This window comes from Amblyraja radiata, chromosome 19 (genome assembly GCF_010909765.2).
Source record: "Amblyraja radiata isolate CabotCenter1 chromosome 19, sAmbRad1.1.pri, whole genome shotgun sequence".
Lineage (NCBI taxonomy): Eukaryota > Metazoa > Chordata > Chondrichthyes > Rajiformes > Rajidae > Amblyraja > Amblyraja radiata.
In genome coordinates, this window is record NC_045974.1 from 28329489 (window position 1) to 28351601 (window position 22113).

General features: G+C 42.4%; 1 protein-coding gene across 4 annotated transcripts in view; it reads left to right on the top strand.

The window, feature by feature from the left end:
* Positions 1-22113, top strand: part of slc38a4 (solute carrier family 38 member 4) — a 94183-nt gene that overhangs the window by 37231 nt on the left and 34839 nt on the right. For 3 of the 4 annotated variants that reach the window (XM_033038124.1, XM_033038126.1, XM_033038127.1), the window contains 3 exons: positions 13711-13936; positions 17456-17549; positions 18150-18265. In XM_033038124.1, coding sequence (XP_032894015.1) covers positions 13818-13936; positions 17456-17549; positions 18150-18265 — 329 coding nt within the window. In that variant the 5' untranslated portion in view covers positions 13711-13817. Of the gene's footprint in view, positions 1-2826; positions 2943-13710; positions 13937-17455; positions 17550-18149; positions 18266-22113 lie in introns of those variants that run through there. The other variant, XM_033038125.1, reaches the window with a different exon arrangement.

The window sequence follows — 22113 nt, forward strand, 5'->3', positions numbered from 1 at the left end:
AAAGTAGGAAATAGGTTTGGTCCTCCAGCCTACCCTGCCACTGATTATGACTGTAATTGAGGCACCCCTCATCTCATCTATTGGCCCTTAATGCCATGACTTTTTCAAAATACATCTACTTCCTCATTAAAGGCTTCTAATGATTTTAACTCTACAATCCTCCAGTGGAGAACATTCCAAACATTCACCACCCCCTGTGACAAAACATTCCTATGCACCTCGGGTTTAAATGACTGCCTCCTAATCTCAGTGCTATGTCCCCCCTTTGACATTCTGCCTTCCTATAGAATGATCTCAACATCTAACCCTTTCATGTCCCTTCAGAATTTATCTTTCAATAAGATCGTTCCTCATTATTCCAAACTCCAAAGAATGCATTTCAAATTTCTTCAGAATGATGTGATTGATTAGACATTGATTCTAGGAATTGGATTGGTGAACCTTTCTTGGGCTGCCCCCATTGCCAGTATGATCTTATCTAACGTTGTGGCTATTTCTTCTTTTCAACCTATTAACCAAAACAAATTAGCTGCACATCAAATTATCTTCTAATATATTGGTCCAGTTTCCTCGGAATTGTCAGGAATTTTGTGTTTAGCTGCAGCAATCCCAGGTAATTGTCAGAATACTTTTAACTGCCCAGTAAACATCGTATTCCGAACTTCCCGAGAGATTCTCAGGGGTAATTTGCCTATTGCATTCCGATATTAGCTTCCTGAGACACGAGAACTGTCATTGTGTAGTTTTTCGGAAGTTACATAGAGATTCTGCCCTTTGAATATGTTTTTTGCACATGCAAGTTCAGCAAGTCCATGTATTTGAACGGTTAGGAATGTGTGCAAGGTAAAGAGGCAAATGACATGTTTTGAATTGATGAAATTAATTTAAATGTATTCAATTAAAAACATTTTTTTTTTGCATTCTCTGGAGTTTTAAGTGCTTTTATTTCAAGTTTTTTTATTTCAGGAAAATATTTGAATAGCGTAACTAATTACATATTAGAGATGATACAAAATGCTGTAGTAACTCAGCAAGTCAGGCAGCATCTCTGGAGAAAACAGATAGGGGATGTTTCGGGTCGGGACCCTTCTTCAGAGTTTATAATTGTTATGTAAATATAAATAATTATAATTTTTATTATTATTACATCTTAGTTTTGATTAACTGAAAATGTCAGAGCACAAACATTGAAGCAATTTGACAGCTTTTACGTGGCTGAATCAGCTAAAGAAGCATCTCTGGGTTTCCCAGTTGAGGCCCCATGCACCTTTGATGGGCGCCAGCCTCTCGATCGAGGGGGTCATCTCAAGGTAAGAGCAGGTTTACAGGATAGGCAAGCACCGAGCTTCTCCTGAAAATTTTCTAGCCTATGGCAAGCCACATAAACGTATGACTGGACACAAAGTACTGGATCAATTCAGCAGGTCATGCAGCACCTCTGGAGAACATGGGAAGATGACGTTTTGGATCAAAGCCCTTCAAGACACATATGACTAAACCAGCAAATATGAATCCCTTTTTTCTCAGCTAATTTCACTAATAGTGCTTCATTATTTATCATCCAATTTGACTTTGCCTCTTTCAATTTCTCAAATCCCACATCCGTGCTGTATTCCCCATGTTAAGCCAGATGACGCCACGGTGACAAGATATTTTATTTCTATTCCCATTCAATTCACTCCAAGTTCCTAGATGGATTATTAAAAACAAGCACATTGTCTGATGGAGAAGTTCTCAGTTCTTTCATCCCATATCTTGACTTTTTACCATGTCCAATCTTTTGTTACTATTTTATTGATATTACCCTAATTAGCATTGTCATGATGATGCTCCTCTGAGTGTTCTTCTTTGTATCCCAAGGCGTCGGGTACAAACTCGGTGCACTGTCTGGCTTGCTGAGTCATTTTGCCTCAGGTCCTCGAATACATTGTCATTCTTCCTTCATGGTATCTCAGGAGTTCAAAAGTTGCTCTCATTTTCTATTCATCATTAAATTCTTGATTAGTACGGGTGTCAGATGTTAAGGGGAGAAGGCAGGAAAATGGGGTAAGCAGGGAGAGATAGATCGGCCATGATTGAATGGTGTAGACTTGATGGGCCGAATGACGTAATTCTACTCCTATACCTTATGACTTGCATATTTCCTCAGTAATCTTATTTTTAACTGTCTGTAAGCCTAGTTCTCTCTTCTGCTTTGGGCTTCAGCCTTTCCACGAGAGGTTTATAGTGAAATTAGAATGTGCAAGAAGAGTTTAAATTGTATGACTTCAGTGTAGCATAAACATGGTAAGGTAACTTGAGCAGAAAACGATCATTGAGTTGCATTAGACTAGGAGATCAAAAGCTCGGTTAAAAAAAAGGTGTTTTAGGAATCTCTTATGGAGCAGAAGGAAAATGGAGAAATGCATAGATCGTGGGAGGGAGTTTCAGAGCTTGGGACCTTGGCAGCTGAAGGCATGGTTACCTTTGGTGAAGTGACGTACTTTGGACTCCATAATTGGAGAAGCACATATCTCGGAGGCTATTAGGATTGGTGGTTTTGGGAGCGGAGAAAACATTAGAGTTTGCTTGTGACTATGGAATAATAATGGTAAGGCTGTATTACTGTGCAGGAGAATTTTTTTTATATGAGATCTGCACTAAACAATATGTCGGTTGTAGAATTCTGCTGATGGCAGCTTGATAAGATAAACAAAGACCGGCTTAATCCTGATTTTTGGATAAGATATAGTGTTTTGTATAAATGACGCAAACAGTCCTTAAATGGAGGTGTTGGGTTTGGTGATTTGGTGATTGGCTATCATATGTATACTCCCCTCTTCTTTGGCCATTTGTTCACCTGTCTATGTGATGCAACCAGTTCAAGGTCTTAAGCATAACAGTAACATAGTTGCTTTTCAGTGTTAACCTCAAAGCAACTGGCTGAAAAGGAATGTATTGAGGTATAGTTGGTTTATATAACTGAACAAATGTGCATAATGAATATTTTATCTGTAATATTTAATATATATTATTTCTTATTTTTAGTATTTTAGATTATCATAGACTATTCACACTTAATGTGCTATTTAATCTCTAGTTATTGGATGTTTATATTAATATTATAGTTGAAATGTCAGAAAAATCCAATTCTTCAAATTGAAAATTTGAACGTTAGTTAATTTATTTGTGACAGGACTTTTGGGAAATAAAGGCTAATTTCTAAAAGGAAGATTCTATTGAAAAAATCATACCCTCAGCAAGAATTTCAAGGAACATTTGGATTGGGTTTTCCTTCAGTTTATATTTTAAGTTGCTTTTACGAAGCAGTCCTTTCATCAAGCAGCACTCATTCGGAATTGTACTGGATAGTTTTCTTTCCTTTATTGTTTGTTGGAAGCATAGGAATGATGGAAATGGGTAAGGTGTCAGAATGATGAAATGGATATTATAAATCAGTATATGCTTTTTTGTTATAAACAATAGTTTTGCAGACAGAAATGTATATAAAGGCATTGTTGAAACTATCTTGCACAAGGATGTACAGGTTTTTAGGTTAATTGGCTTGGTGTGCCATAGAAAGAGCCAAAGGGAAAAGGCAGAGGAAGCAAAGAACTTTCATTTATGTGTCATCCTTATGAAAACTGGGGAGTGAAAAACTTTCCACACAGCCAGTTCATTGCCTTTGGAATTAAATTACTATTGGAACATACGGAAACATGACAGTCAAAATATTATGCAATGTACACATATTATGTTTCCTCAAAAGGCCACGGGAGAAATGGACAATTGAACCTTTTTTCCCCAGGATGGAAATGTCAAAGACTAGAGCTTTACGGAGAGAAGGACAACATCTAAAAAAGATGAGGGGGGGGGGGGGGGGGGGGCGGGAGGACAATTTTCCAGCAGGGTGCCTGGAACATGCTGGTATGGGTGGTGGTGGAAGCAGATATGATAATGGCATTTAAGAGACTTTTAGATAAGCCCATCAACATACTGAGAATGGAGGTCTACAGATCACATGTAGGCAGAGGAGATTACTTTATCTTGGCATCTTGTTTGTCACAGATGTTGTTTGCCGTATACCTATGCTGTACTATTCTATGTTTTGTGAACTGTATCGGTGGTGTTGTGCGAAGAATTAACACGGCCTAAGACAGTGGGAGATCTCACAAACTCCTCTTCAAATTATCTAAAATCTTGCTGCAATTCTCCATCAGGACTGTGCTGCTGTACTTTAAAGTGAATTTAGGGTTGAGATAATTCAAGGCTGACACCTTAAGGAAAACCTATCATTTCATTTCATTTAAGCAATTGATTTAAGTAATTTTAATAAATTAGCACAGAATGCTTTGCAGAAATTCACTCGAAATAAACAGCAATGAATTGTCTTCAAAAATAAAAACGATTTCCTTTCAGCATTGATCTGTCTACAAACAAAATGTTTGTTAGCATCTATTATTCATTGAATTCCAGCAAATTTAAATGTACAGTGCCCTCCATAATGTTTGGGATCCATCATTTATTTATTTGCCTCTGTACTCCACAATTTGAGATTTGTAATAGAAAAAAAGCACATGTGGTTAAAGTGCACATTGTCAGATTTTAATAAAGGCCATTTTTATACTTTTCACTATGTAGAAATTACAGCTGTGTTCATACATAGTCCCCCCCATTTCAGGGCACCATAATGTTTGGGACACATGGCTTCAAAGGCATTTGTAATTGCTCACGTGTGTTTAATTGCCTCCTTAATGCAGGTATTAAATTGCTCTCAGCACCTAGTCTTTCCTCCAGTCTTTCCATCACCTTTGGAAAATGTTATTGCTGTTTATCAACATGAGGACCAAAGTTGTGCCAATGAAAGTCAAAGAAACCATTTTGAGGCTGAGAAAGAAGAATAAAACTGTTAGAGACATCAGCCAAACCTTATGCTTACCAAAATCAATTGTTTGGAACATCATTAAGAAGAAAGAGAGCACTGGTGATCTAACTAATTGCAAAGGGACTGGCAGGCCAAGGAAGACCTCCACAGCTGATGACAGAAGAATTCTCTCCATAATAAAGAAAAATCCCCAAACACCTGTCCGACAGATCAGAAACACTCTTCAGGAGTCAGGAGTGGATTTGTCAATGACCACTGTCCGCAGAAGACTTCATGAACAAAAATACAGAGGCTACACTGCAAGATGCAAACCACTGGTTAGCTGCAAAAATAGGATGGCCAGGTTACAGTTTGCCAAGAAGTACTTAAACGAGCAACTACAGTTCTGGAAAAAAGGTCTTGTGGACAGATGTGACGAAGATTAACAGACGAAGATGGCAAGTCCAAAGTATGGAGGAGAGAAGGAACTGCCCAAGATCCAAAATACCCCCACCAGGTGGGGTATTATGGGCTGGGCATGCTGAAGGTACTGGCTCACTTATCTTCATTGATGATACAACTGCTGATGGTAGTAGCATAATGAATTCTGAAGTGTATAGACACTTCCTATCTGCTCAAGTTTAAACAAATACCTCAAAACTCATTGGCCGCCGGTTCATTCTACAGCAAGACAATGATCCCAAACCTACCGCTAAAGCAACAAAGTAGTTTTTCAAAGCTAAAAAATGGTCAATTCTTGAGTGGCCCAGTCAATCACCCGATCTGAACCCAATTGATCATGCCTTTTATATGCTGAAGAGAAAACTAAAGGGGACTAGCCCCCAAAACAAGCATAAGCTAAAGGTGGTTGTAATACAGGTCTGGCAGAGCATCACCAGAGAAGACACCCAGTAACTGGTGATGTCCATGAATCGCAGACTTCAAGCAGTCATTGCATGCAAAGGATATGCAACAAAATACTAAATATGACTACTTTAATTTGCATTACATTGCTGTGTCCCAAACATTATGGTGCCCTAAAATGGGAGGGACTATGTATAAACATTGCTGTCATTTTCTACATGGTGAAACCAAAATGTATGAAAATTGCCTTTATTAAAATCTGATAATGTGCACTTTAACCACATGTGATTTTTTGTTTTCTATTAGAAATCACCTTCTGGAGGTGATAAATGTTTAGAATTAATGAATGGTTTTCAATCTGAAATATTAATTATTTCCTTCAATAAATGCTACCTGACGCTATCCAGCATTTCCTGTTTTTATTTTGAGGCCTAGATCAAATTGGCCATAATGTGACCTGATGGCAGAGTTAATCCTTCTGTCTTCCCACTGGCATGATGGGTGCACAGAAAAGAGAGAGGGGGCAGGAGAGTATTAACATTTAGAAAATTCATACAGTTGAGTTGTAAGTATTATCTCTTCCTGCTTTCTTAACAGGATTGCCTACAAGTGCAGTTAGCATTGAAGTATTTTAAGGTAGAGGACTTTGGAAAAGTAAAAATTCTAACCCCACCTCTTCCTCTTGATTGAATAATTTCTTGTTTTGGAACAGACAGCGAGGAAACATTATCACCACAACAGCTGAATACGTTAATGCTTCTTGTGTACAGACTTTAAGCCTGGGATCTAATCTCTCCTCACCCCCAACCTGGTGCAGATTCCTCTGGGAGAGTCAGGCACAGAGAGATCGTATCAAAACTATCCTATTCACCTTCGCACGTAGTGCAACGTGGATATCAACAAGGTTTCTGCTAACCTCCCCCATCACTTCACCTATACATGCACGCACAGTTATTAAGGCATCTGTTATGGTGCTTTAAAACAATGTAAATGTCTGAAGAAGGGTCTCGACCCGAAACGTCACCCATTCCTTCTGTCCAGAGATGCTGCCTGTGCCACTGAGTTACTCCAGCTTTTTGTGTTTATCTTTGGTTTAAACCAGCATCTGCAGTTCCTTCCTACACGTAAATGTTGTTACTGCAGGCTGGAATTGGTAAATATTTGTTGAGTTCTTATCTATTGCTTTGAGCAGTGAGTTGTTCTGAGTACTTGTGTGCAGTACGTTCTGGGAACCATAACACTGAGCCAGGTTACAGATTACAATTTAAAATACGCATGAAAGTTCAGATGTTCATTCATTCAATTCAGGTAGTTTATTTCAATGTTAAGAATACCAATCTCCATTCTCTCTACTACATTTAAAAAAAAGTGGTAAAGGCGCCTCCCAACAATTCTCTCAATGCCCCTCTCTGTATCCTTCCCAAGCCACCCCGAGCCCATTGCTTCTATAACTGTGTTCCATGTTACATACTGTTGTGTAGCGGCTGTCCATATAACTGAAGCCTTACACCATGATAAAGGTCCAAAGGCGTTATTAACGACATAGCACAGGTAACTTCATGCTAGCATGTTTTTCTAATAATGCGGGAGCCTGGCAGGGAGGGTTACTGTAAAGCTAGTGGGCGTAACTACAAAAACATGACTCATAACATGAGTGACACTGATCTACATACTCCCTTTTAAAGAATCAACAACAGTACAAACCCATTAATTAAGTAAGGCATGCATAGCAATTGACAATAAACTGGAGATAAACTGGAGGAAAGTCAAACATAGCCTGGGTACTTCACAACCAGCTTACAAACACGACCAGCACGTGTACGATAGAGACCATCTCCGTTCTTTCTCCGCGGGGACAGAGCAGGTGGCTGCACCGGTGAAGGAGACTGAACCAGCATTCATGGAGATGAAGCAGGAGACTGTGGCACAGGCGAAGTCGTCTTTGGCAGAGGAACCGTTGCAGATGCGGGTTGTTGTGCTGGCAGAGGCGAAAGACTGCCGCTAGACGGAAGTGCACTAGTACGGTCTGGATAATACGGAGGAGGAACTGGCTCGTTCACAGGCAGGATATCTTGTCTGTTATGCCTGTAGATGCCGCCACCGGCAATGACAATATACATGTGGCTCAGAAGCAATTCCAGAAATCGGTCTGTAAACGGACCACCTGCCCCTCGGTCAATGGTGGCAGTGGCCTACTTGTTTTGTCAAACCATTGTTTTTGAATGTCACGTTTCTGTTGTAACCTGGATTGAACCTCATCAGGTGGAATCACCTGTGAGATCAAGGCCTGATCCACCACAGACACCGTAGCACGGGTCTGTCTCAACAATAAACGTTGAGCGGGTGAACCCAAAATGGGGTCACGGGAGATGTTGCGTAAGTTGAGCAGATCCAGGAATACATCGGATTCAGCTCTGTGTGAACGTTCCATAAGCTGTTTGGCACTTTTGACAGCTCGCTCAGCCAGCCCATGGACTATGGATATTCAGGGCTGCTGGTAATGTGGTGAAAATTCCAGCGTCTAGCAAACTTCCTGAAGTGTTTGCTGGTGAATTGACTGCCATTGTCAGTTAGCAGACTGCCCGGAGATCCGTGGACTGAAAAGTGGCGAGATAACTTCAAAAAATCATTCCGCTGGAAGTGGGGCTGCTAAGAAAATCAATGTCAAACCATCCTGAATACGAATCAACGAGTACCAGGTACTGCTTGCCATGCCAATCAAATATGTCAGCTGCCACTGTAGACCACGGGTACCGGATGTGAAAGAAGTGGTTGCTTTTGTTGGAGAGGTGCCAAGCTGTTACACACTGCACAGGATGCCACATTCTCGGTGATGTAGTCGGCCATGCCAGGCCAGTAAAACATGCTTTTTGCCCGTAGGGCAGTAACATCAGTGCCTGGGTGCCCTGCATGGACAGCGTTAAAATACTGGTTGTGCAGCGAAGCAGGAACCACAGCCTTGTGTCCTTTTAAAACATTGCCATCCTGCAGCACTAGCTCATCAGACTTTGCCTCCATCACAGTGAGGATGCGCTTGGTGAACTCACTGTGGTGGATGTTTAATTTGTGTTTATTGTATGTTTTGTTATTATTGATTCTGTGTATGACTGCAGGCAACATAATTTCGTTCAGACCGTAAGCCGGGCTTAATGACGGAGGTAAGCGATCGTAGGGTACTGTCTGCAGCTGTGTGGGCAACTAAATCCTCCATACATGACGAGGGGATAAAAGACACGGCCATTACAATAAAGTCATCATCTGGCAAGGGCGGATACTTGCAGGTCTTCCGGGGTGCGCGCGAGAGAGTGTGTCAGCCAGGTGCATATCCTTACCGCGTTTGTGGATCAGAACAATGTCATATTTTTTAAGTTGCAGCAACATCCGCTAAAGGCGCGCTGGAGAGGCGTGGATCAGTTTGTTGAAAATGTTGATCAGAGGTTGGTGGTCAGTTTCAATCGTGACCGTGTGACCAAAGATGAAATTGGTGAATTCTTGCAGGCGAAAACAACCGCCAACAGCTCTTTCTCAATTTGGGCACATCATTGTTCTGTGTCAGTCATGGTGCGCGAGGCATAGGCAACAGGCTTATTGCCGTTGCCATCATTTTGAAGACATGCTGCGCCTAGTCTGTGTTGGGAGGCATCACAAGTCAGTGGAGCCGGTAGTTTAGGATCAAAGTTATCTATAGTAGGAGCACTAGACATCTGCTGCTTAAGAATGTCGAATGCTTACTGTTGTTGCTCGTGCCAAGTCCAAGCAGTGTCTTTGTGTGTAAGTTGGCGCAATGGGGCTGATATTTCGCTGAAACCTGGAATGAATTTGCTCAAATAGTTAACCATGCCAAGGAATCTCTGCAAACTTAGCACGTCAGTGGATGCTGGGAGCTCGTTGATAGCACTGGTTTTTGCTGGATCCGTTTTTAGGCCATCTTTGGTAAGTATATGGCCTATGTATTTCACCTTATTCACGCTGAATTTGCATTTTTGAGGGATCAGCTTGAGATGGATGGCCTTGTCACGATCCAAGACCTTTGTCAGATTGGCATTGTGTTCTTCGACTGTTCGTCCAGCAATGAGGATATCATCCACAACGATGGTGCATGGGTAGCCTGCAATTGCTCCATAGCTTGTTGAAATACTTCACTAGCAGAACTTATTCCAAGGGGCATGCGAAGAAATTTATAAGGCCTGAACTGAGTGCTAAAAGTGGTCAACTTGGAGGAGTTATGTTCCAGCAAAATCTGCCAGAATGAACTCTTGGCATCTAGCACCATGAATACAGTTGCCTCGGCCATCTGCGCAGCAATCTCATCCACAGTGCGCATGGGATAGCAGGGTCATTTAATTGCTGTGTTTAAGTCCTTGGGGTTGATACAAATCTGTATCTCGTCATTGTTCTTCTTGGTAGCGACGACCATGGTGGAGACCCAGTCCGAGTGGTCAGTTACGGGAGTAATTACACCGAGAGACACCATTCTGTTAAGTTAACTTTGAACACGGTCCCGCATAGTGTGGGGAATTTTATGAGCAAGGCGAACATCTGGAATTACCTCGGGGTCAATGGTTATCTGACAGGCAACCTGCCCAGCTTATCATCAAACAAATCATTGTATTGTGTTAGGATGTGATGGTTAAAGTAATAGTCTGTAGTCAGAGGACAGACAGAAGGGCTGAAAATACTCAGACCCATGTCTAGGCATGCGTTGGCGCCCAGTAGAGGTGGTACATTTTCATGTACCACATAAAAATCCAGGTTATGGACACGTGAGTTAAGACAGCAGCGTAACTCAACTTGACCGATAGGGTGCACTCGACCTCCAGCGAATGGAACAATGGATGCTGTCGTTGGAGAAACAGTCTTAGCTTTTTTCTTAGCCTTTGGAACACAGCCAGGCAAATTACATTGCAGCGAGCACCCGAATCTACTTTCAGATAAAGAGTATTGCCATTAATGAGAAAAGCGACCTTGGGGTCCAGTTGTTTATGCACTAGGAGGAGTTATGATCCGCCGGCGGCCAGCAACAATGGCAACGTTAATGTCCTGAGCTGCAGGCGATACCACGGAGGCGACAGCCGCCGCCATGCGAGAGGCGTGCAGAGCCTTGGTTAAAGTCAGATCGGGCTTCCTTAGAAGTTCAGCCCGCAGTTTCTCGTCCTGGAGACCGAACACCAGGACATCCTGGGTCATTTGATCGGGGGTCAGCGCGTCCAGGCGGCAACGCCGTGCCAGATGCCGTAGCGCGGCAATGTAGGTGTCAATGTGCTCACCGGGGCTCTGGCGCCTAGTGAAAAACTTAAATCGCTCTAGAATGCAGTTGGTGGGAATGTCACACAGACCGGTGAACTTAGCCAAAAGACATACCGGGTCCCGAGCCTCCTCACCAGCAGCATATTCAAACGACTCCGATCGTTCCAGGGCCTCCGGGCCAGCCAAGTTGAGGAGCAGGTGTGACTGCGTCGCAGGGGTGGCACCAGGATGGGCAATCGCAATGTAGTGCTCAAAGTCGCGTCGGAAGACAGCCCATCGATGGGCAATGTCGGCGTCGAAAACCAGCATACCAGGCTTGCGACAAGAGTTGGCCATGGTAAAGACACGGGAGAGAAACAATGAAGGGTGGGGAACTGGGCGAAAAGTAAATAAAACCCGATAAACAGGAGGCGCAAGGTACAACTATGACACCATGTAAAGACAGGTCAAAGCACACTATGGCTTCACTACTGTTTTATTACTGATCACACTACTCATACACATTACTGCCCTAGCTGTCCGTGGTCTGTCACCGGAGCTATAGAGCGATCCAGAGGTGGGGAGGTTACAATTATACTGGTGATATGGGGAGTGGTTAGTAGTGGTGAGGTCACTATGTTAAAGGAACATGCACTAGTCTACAAATAATTTTGTAAATATATCAAAAATATCGCACCAGAATTTATGAAGTTTGATGCAGGAAACAAAAGAATGTGTTATAGTGGCATTTTGAGATAAACATTTGTCACAAATGGGAGAAGTGTTTGGATAAAATTTATTCAGTCTAGTTTTTGAATAATATAATCTATGTAAAATTTTAAATTGAATTAAGTTATGTCTTACATTAATCGAACATTTATGTATATATATCAAATACTTTTCCCATATTTCTTTCGTGATTTTTATCATTAGTTCTCGTTCCCAATCTTCTCTTTAAGTGCCTCTGTCGATGGTAGTTCTATATTTAAAATACTATTATATAGATATGATATTAATTTCTGTGAGTCAGCCTTAATATTCATTGCTTATTCCAGTGGGTCTAAAATTATAGTTTGATGTCTTTGTATATGTTTCTTCATGAAATCGCAGATCTGAAGATATTTAAAATATTGGTTATCTTTCAACTTAAATTTTGATTGTAATTGTTGGAATGATAACAGATTTCCCATTTCATACATATCGCCGATCCTTTTAATTCCCATTCATTTCCCATTGGTTATATGTTTTATCGATAAGGGATGGTTTAAATGAAGGATTATTCACTATTGGCGTTAACACTGATAGGTTTCTTAATTTTAAAGTTAATTTTATTTGTTTCCAAATTCTTATTGTATTATGGATAATTGGATTATTCTTATATATTGTGTTGTTCAGTTTTATCGGGGAGAAGAGGATCGCTCCTATATCACAAGGAGAACAATCCTCTTTCTCCATTCTTATCCATTCTGTCTGTTGGGAAGAGCTGTCCAACCAATAAATTGTTTCTAATTGTTTTTAAATGTTTCCGAGTTTTATTGTTTTTAACAATAGTTGTGCCGCAGTAGTGGTGGTGCAACGTTCGAGTTGCTGCCTTACAGTGCCAGAGACCCGGGTTCAATCCTGACTACGGGTGCTCTCTGTATGGAGGTTTTACATTCTCCCAATGACCGTGTGGGTTTCCTCCAGGTGCCCCGATTTGTTCCCACATTGCAAAGACCTGTGGGTTTGTAGGTTAATTGGCTTCTGGAGTGTCCCTAGAGTATATGGTGGAACTAGTGAATGGGTGATTGTTGGTCGGCTTGGGCTCGTTGTGCCAAAGGGCCTATTTCCATGCTGTATCTCTAAACTAAACTAAAGTTTGTGAGGGTTTTTGAATAGTTCATCAAATGTTAGTTTTTCAGCTATACATTGGGCAGGGCTTACCCAGCACCCATGAATGATGACGTTTGCATGCGCAAAGGTGATCCATACAGTGCCTTGCCTGGCCAGCACATCTCAGGGTCCTCACTAACATTAAATTCACACTTGACACTAGGGTTTCCAAGTGTCCCGTATTAGCCGGGACATCCTGCATATTGGGCTAAATTGGTTTGTTCCATATAGGACCACCCTTGTCCCGTATTTGACTGCTACTACTCGGGTCAAGGGGACTGTCAGTTCGGAGCGCCGCGACCGGCCCCGCCCAGCCCCGCCTCACCCATCCCGACGTAGTGCAGCGCATGGAGTGCAGCAGCAGCGCCTCGCCTGTGGCCCCGTCGGTCGGCAGCCTGCTCGACCTTCGGACCTTTGCTTACCGCCGATACCACCACCCCTCCTTCTCATGGTTCATTGGTTCATGAGTTGGATGGGGCGGAGGACTTTGCACGCGATGTCACCGACCCGGGCCAAAACTCCTCAGCTGGCCCGCCGGCTGGGCTCTGTGTGCAGTCCAGCACCCGGGCCAACTCGCCATTCACCCAGCCATGGCCGAGTCGGTCAACGAATTGCTGGCAGGAATTTGTCCTTTATTTTGACCTTTTGCCCCTTATTTGATACAAGTTAGTGATAAGCATGGGCAGCTCGCCACGTGTAGGAAATTATTGATATTGTCACAACAATGTTGCGTAGGGAAGTTGTTGACGTCAATGGAAAGATCAAGTGTCCTGACAAATATATGGTTGACCCGTTATTGATACTTTACAAAAGGGTAAATAAGTATGAGTAGGTGAGCCAGCTACTACGCAAAGCATATTGACTCAATGTAATCTTTATTTTTTGTTTCACCTGTCTTTTAACAGAACACGCTGTCCAGGAAATCAATACTGAAATTGACAGAATACATCGACTCCCCTAAAATATTTGTGCTGGTTTCTTTTTTCTTACTGACCTTGTTTTGACTGAAGATATGGATCGCATTGAGCTTAGTAAAGTCAACAATGAGGCTGATGATGAGACCAACAGTGATGAAAGTATGGATGAAGGCTATACCAAATTACCAAACGCAGAGAAAGCTGCAATCAGCAGGTAAACATGCGATGAATTAAGCTAATGTTTTATGGAAATATTACTCTCAATGTCTGAAGATAATTTATTTAATAACATTTAAACTTAAGTTCCTTAAGGGAATTTAAAATTCATTTTAATTGTCCAAAGCAAAAGCCCAATTTCTATCTCAATGTTACTGCTGCAAAATGGCAGTGGTGAAACTTTATATTGAGTTGGACACAATGTGCAGACAGGGGAACAATGGTACATACAGTAAATTCTAACCAAGGCATGGCAGGCTATAGGCCAGGTGCTGAAAGAGTGGATTAGTACAGATGGGTGCCCATTAATCAGCATAGACATGGTGGGCAGAATGACCTGCTTTCATACAGTATGACTCAATTTCTCTATATAATTAATAATAGAGAAATCAATGTACAATGTAAATGAAATAAATGTAAGAATAACATTCTTATGCTATAAGCAATGTTCATAGTAAAAGATTAGACTAAATGGAACAGACAGGGTAAATGCAGGAATAAATAGGATAAATGCACAGTCTTTTACCAAGAGTAGGGGAATCAAGAACCAGAGGTCATAGGTTTAAGATGAGGGGGAAAAGATTGAATAGAACCCCGAGGGAAAATTTTTTTAAACAAAGGGTGGGAGGTGTATGGAATGTGCTGCTGGAGGAAGCAGTTGAGGCAACGTTAAAAAAAAACCATTTTGGGCAGGTACATGGAAAGGATAGTTTAGAGGGATATGGGTCAAATGCAGATAGGTGGGACTAGTGTAGTGTAAATGGGGCATGTTGGTCGGTGTGGGCAAGTTGGGCCGAAGGGCCCTTTTCCACACTATATGGCTGTATGACTCTAAATAGACTCCACAACATCCACCTACTTCAACATTCACTCCAACAGTACTCCGTGGCTGCAGTGCATGCCATCTCTGTCTTTCAGTCTCACCCCCAGGTGACTCCCAGACCAGAGACTTCTATCACCAAAAAGACAAGGGCAGCAAATTCCTCTGGGTCACACACCATCATGACTTGGAAGTGTGTCACAGTTCCTTCACCATCACTGGTTCTAAATCTAGGAACTCTACAAGCAGGATTATGCAAGTCCTTTCACCAAGCTGGCAGCAGCAGTACATGGTGGCTCACCACTACCACCTCAAGGGCAACTAGAGGTTTGCAATGAAAGCTGTCCTCACCAGCAATGCTCAGATCCCAGAAAATGAACTTTAAATATTACAGATATTTTAATAAACTTTAAATCAATATTTAATGCATTCTGCAGGTTATTAAATCAAACAAAGTCAAACTGTACAATTAAACCAGTCAATTTAGAGAATATCATGGTCATGACTGAAGGTCTTCTGGTCCAACCACAATGTGCATGCTTCCTCATCCAATGTTTCCTGCAACAAAAGTGGATATGAGTTATGGCATTTGTGCCACTGGTTAAAAATACAGGGAAGAACTGGGATTATCCATAGAGTTAGACTGGGGAAAAACAAAAATGCCGCCTTCTCCAGATGTGCGATTGAAATTTTTTTATCGAGATGCATCACAGCATGGTTTAGGAACAGCTCCTTCCAAGACCGCAAGAAATTGCAGAGAATTGTGGACGCAGCCCAGACCATCACACAAACACATCACACACCCTTCCATTGACTCAATTTACACTACACACTGCCTCTGCAAGGCCAGCAGCATAATCAATGACGTTGTCTCTAATTGAGACAATGACAATAAATTTGAATACAAAGAATACAATACAAGTATCGCACCCCGACTATTCCTTCTTCTCCCCTCTCCCATTGGGCTAAAGACACAGAAATGTGAAAACACACACCTCCAGATTCAGGGACAGTTTTTCCCCAGTAATTTTCAGGCAACTGAACCATCCTACCAACAACTAGAGAGCAGTCCTGAACTACTATCTACCTCATTGGAAGCCCTCGGACTATCTTTGATCGGACCTAACTGGATTTTATCACATTATTCCCTTTATCATGTATCTGTACACTATGGATGGCTTGATTGTAATCATGTGTTGTCTTTCTGCAGACTGCTTAACATGCAACAAAAGCTTTTCGCTGTACCTCGGTACCAATGACAATAAACTAAACTAAACTCGACTCAACTCATGGATGAGAGTTGATACTACTTTAGACAGGACATTAAACAAAATGGAATTTTATGAGGGATTGTGAGCTCAAACAAGCAAAAGCAGTAGTTCAGGCTGATGTTTGGAACTTTGTCTTCAGGTAAAGGTGATAAACTGGGCTTCTAGGTGGACTGGTGGAAAAAAATTGAATATGCTAAAATACAATGATGAGAAGTAGATTAATGTTGAGAAATCCATTCCCAGTCGATAGGACTAAATATTCTTAAGGGGCTGTCCCACGGGTGACTTAATTGGCGAGTTTAGAAGAGTTTGGAAAAAATGACGTTGAAGACCTCCTTCGACTATGTAGAAGACCTCCTTTGACCTCCTTCGATTATATTGAAGACCAGCTTCGACTAGCTACGACTAGCTATGACTAACTTCGGGAAAATTGGACACCGAATAGTGGAGAGTGAAGACGACCTCCATCAATCTCCTTCGACTCCCTTCGACCTCCCTTCGACTATGATGAAGACTACCTATGACGACCTACGACTAACATGCCGACCTACTACGACCTACTATGACTAAACCTACGAGTAAAAAAAGTATCGATTTTTTCCATGGCGACCTTTTTTTACTCGCGGTCATTTTTTAACATTGAAAAAACCGCCGCGGCCTAGCTGAGGCCTCGAGCACACGGAGACCACTCCCGAGCATAAAGGAGAGTTACGAAGACCACCTATGACCTCGTGTCGACCTTGCTGCGAGTATGAGTCGAGGGCAAACTCGCCAGATCTCGCGGATTAGGTTGCCCAAGTGGGACAGGCCCTTTACCTTCCACGCCTTCGAGGTCGGCTGTGGGAGCTATCCCCAGGGCACAAAAGTTGAAGGTGGCCAGGCTAGGAGAGGGACGGTGGTTTGCGGGACAACTAGATTGAAATGACACCTGTAACGGGCCTTTATGGCAAGCCTTAGCTGGGACTTTGAAAATGGCACCAACATCTGGCGACTCTTGTATATAGACTCAGTGGGCTGTTTCAATGCATTCTTTCCTTAACCCATAATTGTACTTATGGCAATTATCTTACTGATCTGCGTGAAAATTTTTTTTTACCTTGGTACCTTGGTACACATGAGCAGAAAGAACAATTAAATCTATATAACAGTAGATGCACAATCTGGTCTGCTTTTAAAATGTGGTTCCACAGAAGTCAATGGGAGTGAACTGGAACAAAGAAGAGCTACTATCTGATGCAGATGGATCACGGATTAATGTTTGGGCAAATGCTTTCTGATAAAATGGCAAGATGGGACAAATTACTGTCCTTCTTTGAGTTATCTCGGGGGATGAGGTTGGGACCATTTAGTGTTGATTTTACTTCCTGCAATTTGCCTGAAATTCCAGCATGCCATTGCCTTACTTTGATTTGCTTCCTAATCCCAGTCAATTTGCTGAAGAAGACGACGCTGAAAGTCAGAGGTTTTTAACGAGTGAATATTTAAGGAAAACAAAATATGAAGAATTTCAGGAAGAATGTGTGAGTAACTACATCTGTCACACTTCCAAGTACTTCTAGTTTAGTTTTAATTTAGTTTAGATATACACCGCAGAAACAGGCCCTTCAACCCACCGAGTCCGTACCCACCAACTATCCCCGCGCACTAACACTAGGGACGATTTACCATTTCCTACCAAAGCCAATTAACCTACAAACCTGTACGTCTTTGGAGTGTGGGAGGAATCCGAAGCAAACCCTCGCAGTTCATGGAGAGAATGTTACAAACGCGCCACCAGCGATCCCCGCACACTAACACTTATCCTCCACACACTAGGTACAATTTACAATTTTACCAAGCCAATTTCAAACCTGTACATCTTTGTAGTGTGGGAGGAAACCAGAGCTCCCAAAGAAAACCCATGCAGGGAGAATGTGCAAACTTCATACAGACAGTACCCGTAGTCAGGATCGAACCTGGCGCCATAAGGCAGCAACTCTACTCCTGCATCACTGTGCACCCCGACACTCTTACTGGTTTTTTTTAAATCTGTTGATTGTTTCTTGTAACTGTTGAAAAGCATGCTTGTTTTAAAATTGTGATATTGCAATGCATCGACTTGTGCATTGTGTTCTTTGCAGCATCCGGGGATGACGTCATTTGGAATGTCAGCATTTAACCTCAGCAATGCCATCATGGGCAGTGGTATCCTTGGCCTGTCCTACGCTATGGCCAACACTGGCATCCTTCTCTTTGTGTGAGTATTGCCCTTAATTTTCTGTCTAAGATTCAGTGGGAATATTATTTCACTGACCAAACCTTGAAGCAAAGCAGCTGGAACTCATTGGGCAGGGACTATCACAATGCTTAAGAGATAGACAGGTACATGGATGGGATAGGTTCAGACGAATATGGGCCAAATGCAGGCAGGTGGGACTCGTGCAGATGGGGCATGTTCATATCAAGTCTACTCTGCCATTCAATCATGGTTAATCTACCTTTCCCTTTTAACCACATTCTCTTGCCTTCTCCCCATTACCCCTGACACCCTTACTAATTAAGAATCTGACAATCTCCGCCATAAAAATATCCACTGACTTGGCCTCCACAGCCGTCTGTACCAATGAATTCCATAGATTCACCACCCTCTGACGAGAGAAATTCCTCCTCATCTCCTTTCTAAAGGTGCGTCCTTTTATTCTGAGGCTATTTCGCCACAATCACATTCATGTTGGTCATCATGGGCAAGTTGGGCTGTATGACTGAATGACTCTGACTTGTAAAACTGGATGACCTATAGAAGTAGAGTCATGGAATATCATGGACCTGTGCTAGTTTGTCCCTAGGAAGAAGTAAAATATGTAGTAAATTTCATGATAGTTCAAATGCTCCATCAATGAAACATGACCATGACATATTTCAGTGGTAGTAGAGTACTTGGAAATGTCAGGAGAATTTGTCAATGTAGGAAATAAGATGGATAATTCTGCTCTATGATCTGCTTTGGTGATGGTGGTTGAGAAATAAATATTGCCCAGAGTTCAGGGAATAACTCTTTTGCTTTTCTGGAGCACCCGGAGAAAACCCATGCAGGGAGAACGTACAAACTCCATACAGACAGCACCTGTAGTTGAACCGGAGTCTCTAGCGCTGTGAGGCAGCAACTCTACAGCTGTGCCACTGTGCCGCCCACACTTAGAGCATCGTGATGATCGTGGGCATTCATACTGCCTGTCAGATGATCGAGACTATGGGATGTTTCTGAGATATTGGTGGGAGCGGGTAGGGGCTCAACCTTTTGGGCAGCACAGTAGCGCAGTGGTAGAGTTGCTGCCTCACAGCGCCAGAGACCCGGGTTTGATCCTGACTATGGGTGCTGTCTGTACGGAGTTTGTACATTCTCCCTGTAACCGTGCGGGTTTTCTTCAGGTGCACTGGTTTCCTCCCACATTCCAAAAATGTACTGGTTTGTAGGTTCATTGGCTTCTGCAATTTGTAAATTGTCCCTTGTGTGTAGGATAATGCTTGTGTATGGGGTGATCGCTGGTCGACGGGAACTCGGTGGGCCGAAAGGCTTGTTTCTTTAAAAAAAACGTACTGTCCTCCACAACGAGATGATGTTAATCTAAGCAGGTAGGATCCGTGGGTAGAGTGAGATGCACAAGAGGCTTTAGATGCTGGAATCAGGTGGATCCCACTGAGTCAGGCAGCATCTGTGGAAGGGAATGAGCTGACAACAATATGGATCAGAAGGGATCTGACCCAAAGTCTCGTGTGTCCGTTTTCCTCTGGCTGACCCGCTCAGGCCCTCCAATAGTTTGTTGTTTGCTCTGTGGGTAGAGAGATCCTGGTCAGAAAATGTTCATCATAGGACAATGGCATCTGGAGACTAAATCTCATAATATAAGGGTTGTGTGAACTATGGTGGTGGCAAGATTATACTTCTTGGTTAGAACTGCTTAGAGTATTATGAAGGTTATTCGCTTTCTGAAAAGTAGTGAGCAGATGCTATACAGGACAGGCAAGGAATGGAAATAAGAAATAGCACAGTAAGCAATCCTGCACTATATTAGATGGCACCTCTTGATCATCAGCAGCAGCTGATGGACATTTCTATAAAGAGATCTACGATTATATTACTGTATATCAGAGCACTCCAGGGTCAGTCCAAACTAGTCTTTCTAAATACCTATATATGAAATGATTATGAATCATTGTATCTCCTGTTTCCACAAAACTCTCAGAGTGTATATTGGCAGCCAGAGTGATTAATTTAAGTATTAGAAGCAGATCAAAATATTATTGATTTGATATGCAATCATTTAAGTGTAAAATTAATAGATTTGTTGAAAATCAAAACATTCTCAAATCGGTTTTATAGTTTTGCAGTTCAGCAAATATTAGACAAAACCAAAACATTATGAAACACCAACAACATACAGGTACAGCTAAAGGAATCAAGGGATGTGGTGGAAAAACAGGAACGGGTACTGGTTATAGATGATCAGCCATGATCATAATGAATGGGGGTGTTCACTCGAAGGGCCAAATGGATTATTCCTGCACCTATTTTTCTATGTTTTTTAACATGGTTTAAAAAAATCCAACTCACTAGAGGGGTGACACAGTGATGCAGCGGTAGAGTTGCTGCCTTACAGCACCTTACAGAGACCCAGGTTCAATCCTGACTACATGTGCTGCCTGTGAGGAGTTTGTACGTTCTCCCTGGTGACCATGTGAGTATTCTCTGGATGCTCCGGTTTCCTACCACATTCCAAAGACGTACAGGTTTATAGGTTAATTGGCTTTGGTAAAATTGTAAATTTTCCCTAGTGTGTACGATAGAACTTGTGTGCAGATGATATTGGTCGGCGCGGACTCAGTAGGTTGAAGAGCCTGTTCTGCACTGTATCTCTAAACTAAACTAAAACTTGACTTTCGATTGTAAAGTGTTAAATTTTAGCTTAGTTAAGCGATGCAGCATGGAAACAGCCCTTTAGAAACATAGAAACATAGAAAATAGGTGCAGGAGTAGGCCATTCGGCCCTTCAAGCCTGCACCACCATTCAATATGATCATGGCTGATCATCCAACTCAGTATCCTGTACCTGCCTTCTCTCCATACCCCCTGATTCCATTAGCCACAAGGGCCACATCTAACTTCCTCTTAAATATAGCCAATGAACTGGCCTCAACTACCTTCTGTGGCAGAGAATGCCACAGATTCACCACTCTCTGTGGAACCATCAAGTTCACGCTGACCATCGATCATCTATGCACAAGTTTAATGTAATCATAAGGTCATAAGTCAATAGACAGTAGGTGCAGAAGTAGGCCATTCAGCCCTTCGAGCCAGCATGAAAGGAGCAGGATTAGGCCATTTGTCCCATCAAGTCTACCATTCAATCATGGCTGATCTATCTCTCCCTCCTAACCCCATTTTACTGCCTTCTCTCCATAACCCCTGACACCCGCATTCTTATCCTACACACTAGGGATAATTTACAGAAGTCAATTAAACTACAAACCAGCGAGTCTTTGGAGTGTGGGAGAAAACCGAAGCATGCTAGAGACAACCCACACAGTCACAGGGAGAACGTACAAACCCCGTGCAGACAGCACCTGTAGTCAGTGTCAAACCCTGGTCTCTGGCGCTGTGAGGCAGCAGCTCTGCTACTGCGCCACCATGCCACCCTCAGCGGCACCATTGTGCCGGGTTTTGTTGGGGTTTTGAATAATCCTCTGCAAATATAATTTATTCTTTGATTTTATTTGTCTGATTTCAAATAATTCTGTGGTGTTCATAAACAGACTGGAAAATCAACAGCTTTCATGACATATGAACAAATATTGTAATATTTCGAGATTTATTGAATCAGTCAACCACAGTGGGATGGCACAGTGGCGCAGCGGTAGAGTTGCTGCCTTACAGCGCCAGCGACCCGGGTTTGATCCTGACCATGGGTGATATCTGTACGGGGTTTGTATGTTCTCCCTGTTACCACGTGGGTTTTCTCCAGGTGCTCAGGTTTTCCCCCACACTCCAAAGACGTGCAGGTTTGTAGGTCAACTAGCTTGTAAATTGTTCCCTGTGTGTAGGATGTG